The following is a 10,192-nucleotide window of genomic DNA, read 5'->3' on the forward strand; positions in this document are numbered from 1 at the left end:
ACGAACACAGAGTACAAAAGAATAAAGAAGAATAAATAAAATGCTGACAAAAAAGAAAATGATAATCTAATAATAAACCTCATAATATATTTCCATTAATTAATAAACTCTTCTGATACAACTGATCCTCCAAAAAACAACTCGGGAATCCATACTGTGTGGACCCCTAGAAAATCCAAACTAAACAAATGACAGTTAGCTAAAACAGGAAACTGAATCATAAAGGAACTCCTATGTAGCATCGGAAGAATGAAGTAGACTGATCCCCGCTCAGCACGAACAACCTCTACTCGTGACGAACACCTGAAAAATAATGGTGGGTCAGGCCCACAAACAAGTTCTACTCTACTACAGTCCAAGCAGAGATCCGATACACGTATATATCCTAGTCAATCCAACAGTAACTAATAGTCCGTATATATATATATACACACTAAAGGAACCTCACTAGACTATAGGGTTGTCTCAACCTGAATAGTAGGCAACATGCAAAACGCACATATAGTGGGCATGAGTACCTAGACCTACCAGGGTACACAACTACACTATATCTAGCTACACATCCCTGGCGATTTACGCGCCCTAACCATTGATCCTGAGACTCAAGCTCATATCATGGCACCATATTTATATATATAAAATCTAGTAACCATCATATCCAGTATAAATTAATCCTCCATAAGTCATTCAACTTGTTCAGCTGACCTGACTTGAATATAAGTAGGACTTAACATTTTAGTTAATCCATTCCCTTATATAATAAATTAATCCTCCATAAGTCATTCAACTTGTTCAGCTGACCTGACTTGAATATAAGTAGGACTTAACATTTTAGTTAATCCATTCCCTTATATAAAATAGGTAGGACTTAACTGATAAGTTAATCCGTCCCTAGAATGCCACCGTCCCATACCGGTGCATTAAACCACACAATCCAACAATTGATGTAATAATTAAAGAAATACATCAAACATTCCAGAAATAACTATGATAATATGATATCAAGTTATCACAGAATATGAATGACTTATTATTTATTTAAGCTCATATATCATATGTCCTACACAAACTGAATCTTATACCTGATGATATTTTATTATATCGTCAAATAAGCATTCTCCATATCCAATTCATCCTACACATTTATTCTCAATTGCTAAAGCATTTTAAAAGATTAAATCCATTCGTTTGTGTAAACATTTAAATAGCAAGCATCGTTATGATTGAGTGTATTTAAATTTATTTAAACCCAAACCTAGTCCCTATTTAATGTTCAGGAATCCTAGGCATGTTTCTACGTTCCATCATTCCACAAATATGAAAAATACATAATTTAAACATGTAAAAATTCATATAAGAAATCAAATCAAAATAATGCATTTTATCAATTCATAACACAAGAACAGATATGAACCAATTTCATAAAACCTATGTTCTAACCCAATTAAACATGCATAATTATTTAATTTTATGTGTTTAATAAATCCTGGAATTTCCTAGGCATGTACAGAAATACGAATCAAAGGGAAAGAGATAGAAGAAGAACTTGCCTTAAACTTTCGGATTGAAAGTTAAACTTCTTCTTCCTTGATCTTCCCTCTAAAGGGTTTTCTCCTCCTTCCTTCCTCTTTCTCCTTTTCTCTCTAACTCTCTCTCTCTAGAATATATTACGTGATATATTTTCACTCCTTTTTCAACCTATAGTTGCGTATTTATAGGCTAAATAATAACCCTATTCCTTTTCCCAATCCAAGTCAACTTAATAAAGAAAAATAAAAATGAAAATATTAAAAAGGTAACTTAAAATATGTTACGTATATAATCTATATATATCCTTATTAATTAAATAAAATATATACATTAGATTATTTATTAATACTAAAGTTACCATAATATTAAAAGGTAACTTAAACATGTTACGTATATAATCTATCTATATCTTCATTAAATAAATAAAATATATACATCAGATTATTTATTTATACTAAAGTTACCATAATATTAAAAAGGTAACTTAAAACATGTTACGTATCCTTATTATATAAATATATAAAATATATACATCAGATTATTTATTAATACTAAAATAAATTACTTTCCTTTTTATATATATGTATATACATATATATCTATATATATACATATGGAACTATCATTGGGTAATTATCCATACCCATCCAACCTCCTATCCAAGTAGTCCATGGGACCCAATTAGTTAGCCAATTACCACTAACCATAACCATAAAATAAAATAAAATAAAACATTTAATCATTTAATTTACAATTAATTACAATTAATCAAATACATCATTTAAGCACACAATTTAATTAAAATAATACAAATAACACCTAGACAAAATACAAATAACACATAAATAAGTAGCCAATTAATCAAGTAACACTTAATTCAATTAAACACATAAACAATTAGTCAAATAATCAATTAAACAATTAAAAAAAATACAATAAAAATAAATAAATAAATACCGAGACTATCCTTTTAAAATTAGGGGTATTACATAAGTCTTCTAGTTGCGGATCTTCAACCTTGAGACTTGGAACTTCTAATAACCTGAAAAAAAAAAAAAAAAAAAAAAAATTGCGAGTTAAACCCTACGAGCAAGTTCACTCTACCAGGCCTCTAAAAACCAATAAGCAGATCATCTCTGATCAAAACCAAACCTAATAAAGTCTTTTATCTTTAATATATAATGATATACATCTATATAATTGATTATATACAATATATCCACACCATTTATAACTAGGTGCATTAAATTCAAAACCATTATCAATGATTAAATAATAATCGTACCTAGTCTAATCCACAATTTCTTCTTAAAGAAACTCCTCTAACCTTAATTCCATCATAGACAACAATTTAATAATTTAAATAATAAAATATAATTAAAAGAATATTATATTAAATTCCAAAATCAATAATGGTTTTTAAGTATTTAAATCACACAGACACTATCTAGGCTTTGATAAATCATCCATGTCACCATCAGTATTATTTTATTAATATGTATAAAAATAATACACTAACCTATCAGTACTAGACTATTCTAATTTGAGAATATCTAATCATATACCAACTTATACATACAATAACCATAGATGATATATTTTAATCATCTAACACATAATAATATAATTATACTTTGGCAAATCAACCATACCATTATAAATATTTTTTTTTATATATTGGCAATTCAACCATGCCTCCTTTAAGTATGTTTATTTATACATTGGCAATTCAACCATGCCTCCACAAGTATATTTATTGGTAATTCAACTATGCCTCTACAAGTATATATATTTATACTAATAAACTAGCAACTCATCCATGCTTCCTATGTATGTATTTTATTTATACAAATACTTAGGCACTATATTTACACCTATAGTAAATCATCCATGTACAAATTATAGGCTCAACGATAACTAATTTATACATAGATATAGATTTATCATGCAGATTATAAGCACATTCCTAATTTAATAACCAGTCTATCCAGATACATCAAATGAGAATAACAATACTAATAATCTTAATAACATACATATATATACACATATATTATATAATATATATGTGTATAATCTTTCCCTAATAATCCTTGATTATTTAAATCCTGCATATATATATCATTTCTTCCATATTAATCATAATTTAAATAAATCATATGCACACATATGCAATTATATATATATATCTGTGTGTGTATTCACTTCCTTCCGTCTCGTAATATTAATTAAGTATATTAGGCGAATAAATGCAACTAAAAATATCGTAATAGCATTCTACAGCCCTCAAACACCTAAAACACCTCATTTACTAATAAATGTCAACATTAACAAGCTTGAAGTCAATTCTGGGATATCAATGGACTCCACAGCAACCTCCCGGGGCATCAAACACAACTGCACGCACTCCCACGCGCCGCCACACTCTGCCAAACACATCTCACGCGCTTCCACGCGTCACCCCTAGCTGACAGCTGTCTTCACGCGCGCCCACGCGCGGTACACGCACTGTCACGCGCCTGTTCCTTCTTTTTTGGTTGATGTGGAGTACTCTGGTTCGCTACTCTCCTCTCTACTACGTGAGCGCACCTGCACTGGATCAGCCGCTCCCCATCAGCGCATCTCAGCCCTCCAAAACATGGGCGCACCATACTACTGTGATTATCAATACACCGGATCATTTCAATCATCAGCCTAATGAATCAGCGGCCCAGATCCGCATATACACCTATCTACTATGCTCGCTACCACACTCGATTATCCACCCTTCTTTACTGCGCCGATTCACAGACCTCAATTGCGCGCGCGTGCACGCACACACACACACATATATATATATACATAAAACAGTATATGTATATATATAAATTTTCCAACCAAAAATATAGAAAAATTAATTCCAATATTTTCCTAAAAATTTAGAAACTTACCAGAAAATTTCAAAAAAAATCCATAAAAAATTTCAGAAATTCCAGAACCATAAATGACCCCCTTGGGTCAAAGATCAAGCATAATAGTTGATTTTTAAAATAAATACAACTTTTGCATCAATAATTTAAAGTCCAAAGTTAAAAAATAAATAAAATATAATAACTCATTCTTTTAATTAATCCGATCTAACCACGATTTAATCAAATAAAATAATATTAATTCTTTGATTAATCTGTTCTAATCACGATTTAAATTAATAATTTAATTAAAACCTTGATACTCAAGGTGAAATCCTTATAAGTTCTAAGAGGAAAGATAGAGAAGAACTCGCCTGAAGGTCTCAAAACGAAACCGACGCTTCAAGCTTTGATTGTCTCTTCCAATTCTGACGTCCTCAAAATCTAATCCGGCCTCCTCTTTTTTTCTCTCTTTCTGTCTCTCTTATTTTTCTAACGTGTAAACTTTTAATCCTAAAGCCTTATGTGTATATTTATACACATTAAAATCCAAATCATATTCCAACTAGGATTATGAATTAAAATAATAATCTTTAAATAATTTATATCTATAAACATATATTATATTACATACATATATATATATATACACATATATATACACATTCCATAATTAACCCATTGGTTAATTAAATTATATATACATATATATATCAATAAATATATATCTATATATATATCTTTCCATAACAATTATTAATTAATTATATTTATATATAATTATATATATATATATATATTTATAACTAATACAAAAATGATCATTTAAATAATTAAATAACCATGTGCCTTTATTAATTAACCCAATAAGGCTTCATACAAGCCCACGACCACATCTTTTGGTCCAACTTACCTTAAGCCCAAAACCAATTAATTTAAATAAACCAAATAATTAAATAAACACTTAAATTAAAAACTAATTACACTAAGCATATAAACAAAACAATAAATTACAACCAAGTCATACCATACCAATAAAATCAACACGCCAACAATTCAATCAATAATTAAGCACACACACAACAATCATCATATCAATAATTCACGAAATATAAATAAAATAAAACAATTAATCTAAGCACTCAATAAAACAAATCAATTAAAAATTAAAATAAACGCAATTAATTCAAATTAAATCAAATAAATTATTTAAAAATAAAATAAAAGCAATTAATTCTAATTAATAAATCCATTAAAATATCGGGGTATTACATAATCCATATAGCTGATAAAAACATAATTGAAACAGTTCATCAACTAAAAATGCATAATAAAATCCATGTAATTGACGAGACAAAGATAAAATCCAGAATCCATCCATGTAACTAACAGAATATAATTTATTAATTCCTCAATTAAAACCAGACCAACATCCATGTAATTGACAGAAAATAATTTATTAATTCCTCAATTAAAAACCAGACCATCATCCATGTAATTGACAGAAAATAATTTATTAATTCTTCAATTAAATCCAGGAGAATCATAACAAAATCTAATCTGTAAAAGACCCTATTATTCATCCAAAACATAATTCATAAATCATTTTACAGTCCGTTAAATTGTTAACATAACACTAAACAATTTAATCCTGCTATCTAGTTAACAGTATACAAAATCGGTTAAACTTTCCTACAGTTAAATCCATGAGCACAAAGACATTAATTATTCAATGTGGCCTCTAATACAGCATAATATCTTGTTTAGAATCCATGCTACAGTCCGTAATATATTAAAACTAGATTAAACAGCTTAATCCTTCCTATTCGTTAACCGTAGGGAAGATTGTTTAATCTTCGCTACGTCCAAAATTATTAGCATAGGAATCAAGATTAGGCATCCAAGGGTTTTGTTACACCATGAATTAATATTTCGCACACTTATAAATACTCCAGAACAGTTCTGGAAGCTCAAACAATGCCCAAAATTGCCCAAAATCACTTCAGTACGTAATAAATCAAAAGAGTCTTCTCCTTCAAATCACAGAGCCTTCTCTTTTATCAAAGAACCTTCTCCTTCAAATCACAGAGCCTTCTCCTTCAAATCACAGAGCCTTCTCTTTTATCAAAGAGCCTTCTCATTCAAATCACAGAGCCTTCTCTTTTATCATAGAGCCTTCTCTTTTATTAAAGAGCCTTTTCCTTGCTAAAGGAACCGCCTCTTTGCCTACTACGTGTCTTCTGCTTCATCCCCGGCAACTTTCGATGATTTCGTTCATCTATGTTAAGGTCTTTAATGGTTTTAACTAAGTCCTAGAGTTATTCAGTATCATCCCAGTCCCTTGTTTATAACAGTAGGAATTAATTCCATGATTAAAACAATACCAATTTGTTATGCTTTAAAAACAAAGGACGAGCTTCCAAACTTGCAAGAATTATTTCAGATAAAATTAACCATATAACAGATAATCAATTTAACATATATTACACATACAAGATTCAATTAATGTCCCATTAAATTCCTAGAGATCATCTACGTATGCACAGAACACAAGCCAAGGGGAGAGAGACAAAATAGAACTTGCCTCTGTGGTTTTTGAATAAAAACCTCGTCACCGTCTTCTTAAGTTTTTTTTTTCCCGCGATCAAGACTACCGTCAAGGACTCCTCCGCTCTGGTTCTAACCCTCGAACAGCCCTCAACCTTCGTCCTTGGTTCGGCCTAATTTGTTGACCAAAACCTTAGCTTCTTCTCTTTCAGTTTATCTCAAAAACCTCTCTGTATTTTCTCGTCCCTTGCTGCTGCTATAAGGGTTTTCAAAACCCTATTGCAGACCATCATATATATTTATATAGGTTAAATAAAACCCTAACTCCAAACCAATAACTAAGTCGGCTAAAAATAAAAGGAAAGAAAAATAAAATAAAAATATAATTATATCTATATAGACTGCCCTACACGTTTTAACCAATTATATACATATAATTTCACATTAATATATATATATATATATATATATATATATATATAACCTAGTAACATATTATTATTATTATCACCATCAAAATAAATAACAACAATAATAACAATCTATATTCGCCAATATATATATATATGCGAGTATGTATATAAACCACCAACCATATATGGGAATTACTCGTACCCATGTGCAACCTCTATTCAAGTAGTCCATGAGACCCACTCTTGGTCCATTACTACGATCCAAATCCATTAATTTAAACTAAAAATAAATAAAACAAAATAAGATAAAATCAAAGTCACATCAAAATCAAATAACAAATAATCTCATTCAACACTTAATGCAACCACAACACTTAAGCACACACAAAATTAAACAATTAATTCAATTACATATATATCATACAAACATCTAACCACATAGCCACATAAACAACTAAAATTAATAAAATAAATAATATAAATTCCAATTATACTTTTTTTTAAAACTAGGGGTATTACAGAAAGAAGCCATCGCGCAGTCTTGCCTGTTAGCATAGGTTTGGAGAGAAAATGCCTGTAGGGATCGCATTTGGTGAGTAGGATGATACGATGAACAAGAAAATAATGTCGGAACTTATGTGCTGCTAAAACCAGGGCAAGACAGTGCTTTTCAATGATAGAGTATCGCTCTTCGGCATCGCGGATCAAACGACTAATGTAGTAAACCGGTTGCTCCTGACCATTGACCTTTTATGCCAGCAATGCTCCTATAGATCGAGGAGTAGAGGTAATATACAAGAAAAGGGGTTGGTCATTTTGCGGGGCATGCATGATTTGTAGAGACAACAATGCTTGTTTGATTCGTTCGAAAGTTTCCTGGTGGGTGTCTGTCCAAGAGAATTTTGTTTTTCCCTTGACTAGGGTGCTAAAGGCATGTGTTGCCTCGGCGAGAGCAGGCAAAAAACACCTAAGGTATTAGACTTTTCCCAAGAAACTTTTCAACTGTTTTGGAGTCGCTGGTGAAGGCATATCAATGATTGCTTTAGACTTGGCTAAGAATTTACCATGATTCACACCGAAAGCGTACTTAATTGGATTCATTTTCAGATTGTATTGTCGGCAACGCTCAAACACCTGCCGCAGGTCAGAAAAGTGGTTAGTTGCCTTTTTGGATTTGATAAGCAGATCGTCCACGTAATCTTCGAGATTGTGATGAAGTAGGTCATGGAAGATGGCAGTCATTGCATGCTGATAAGTAGCACCTGCATTCTTCAAACCAAAGGGCATAACAGTATAGTGGAAGTTACCAAGGGGCATTCAAAAGGCTGTTTTCTCCGCATCACCAGTAGCCATACGAATTTGGTTGTAACCGCTAAAGCCATCCATGAAAGAGAACATTTCATGACCTGCAGTACCATTGATGAGGGTGTCAATGATGGACAAGGGGAAATCATCCTTGGGGCATGCCTTGTTGAGATCTCGAAAATCGACACACACCCTTATCTGGCGGTTCTTTTTTTGAACTGGGACGATATTGGCCAACCAGGTGGGGTGGATGATAGGCTTAATAAAACCTGCATCTAGTAACTTTTGGACCTCCTCCTTGATCTGCAGTTCAAGTTCTGGCCGAAATGTGCGCGAGCCCTGCTTAACCAGTCGAGCATTGGGTAAGACGTTAAGGTAGTGCGATACCAATGAAGGATGGAGACCCGGCATTTCACTGTATGTCTATGAAAAGATATCGTGAAATTCCTGTATGAGAGAGACAGGTGAGAATGATTTTGAGAGTTGAGGGTACTCGAGAGGAACGTAATGCGAGGCTGCTCGTTGGGACGGGCAAGATTAACTTCAACAAGGTCCGGCAGCAGTGCTTTCTCAAGGATCCGAGGTTGGTACTCTGGGGGGCAGTAGAGTGAACCTCTACTGACCCCGGGCAGCTTCATAAACGGTAGATGACAAGACCATTGAGGAGACGGGTCGCTGGTCTGAACTAGAGCTGGTGGGTGGAATATGCCTTTCTGGGCATCAGCCCAGGTAGGTAAGGGAGTGCTGATAATGGTAGGGTCGCAGTCTTGTGCACAGTCATCAAGTTCGTTGAAGAATAATGCATCGGTGTAATGGGCTTCAAAGGTGGCAAAGAGACGATCAGAGCAAAGGACCATGACCACTTTGTTGTTCTAAATTCCTTTGAAGCATTGATGGTAAGTAGAAGGGACAATGCCAAAGCGATGCATCCATGCGCGTCCCAATAAGATATGATAAGATGTATCACTATCGATGACATGGACTTTGGTAGAGGCTTGGAATTTATTGACAGCTAAATCGACATTAACGTAACCCATCATTCAGCGAAGATCGTTGCCAAATCCTGCTACTTCAACGGACTCCTTGACCAGGCGATCCTCAGGAATTCCTGTAATACCCCTAGTTTTCAAAAGGATAAAATGAGAATTTAATTTTGATTTTTATCGCATTTTTATTTAATTATGTGACTTATGTGTTTTGTTGCTTAATTGATTAAGTGTTTAATTGAAATGGTTTATTTGGTTTGCTTTAATTGTGGATTTTTTTTTTGCTGTAATTATTTAATTGTGATTTAACTTTATTTAAATTAATTGTTTATTTGTTTTAATTTAATTGGTTGATTAATTGGTTGTTTAATTAAATTAGTTTTATTTGTTTCAATTGTTTATTTAGGGTTTTGTTTCTGGGTAGTCACGTTTTTATATAGCCGACTTAGTATAGAATTAATTATTTTTTCGGTTGTATTCTTGTATTACAATTAGAATTAGGGTTGAGTTTTTCATAAGCCTA

The 10,192-nt window shown here is 32.2% G+C and overlaps 1 protein-coding gene across 1 annotated transcript; it reads right to left on the reverse strand.

Moving 5' to 3' along the window:
• Positions 1-8,695: 8,695 nt before the first annotated feature.
• Positions 8,696-9,540, reverse strand: LOC132309992 (uncharacterized). The gene is made up of 2 exons (XM_059808233.1): positions 9,188-9,540; positions 8,696-9,098 (listed from the first exon to the last, which is right to left on the reverse strand). Exons 1-2 carry the CDS (start codon positions 9,538-9,540, stop codon positions 8,696-8,698), a joined length of 756 nt encoding a protein of 251 aa, XP_059664216.1.
• Between the last annotated feature and the right edge of the window lie 652 nt (positions 9,541-10,192).

Source organism: Cornus florida, unplaced genomic scaffold, assembly GCF_030987335.1.
Source record: "Cornus florida cultivar Cherokee Brave unplaced genomic scaffold, ASM3098733v1 CherokeeBrave_3.0.0_Hap2_Chr05, whole genome shotgun sequence".
NCBI lineage: Eukaryota > Viridiplantae > Streptophyta > Magnoliopsida > Cornales > Cornaceae > Cornus > Cornus florida.

What these genes read in the sequence shown, in the direction of transcription:
- LOC132309992 (XM_059808233.1), bottom strand. Translation starts at nt 9,540, where the DNA reads ATGGTCCTTTGCTCTGATCGTCTCTTTGCCACCTTTGAAGCCCATTAC. An exon ending in AACGAGCAGCCTCGCATTAC is followed by an intron (nt 9,099 to 9,187) that starts GTTCCTCTCGAG and finishes ATAGACATACAG; the next exon opens with TGAAATGCCGGGTCTCCATC.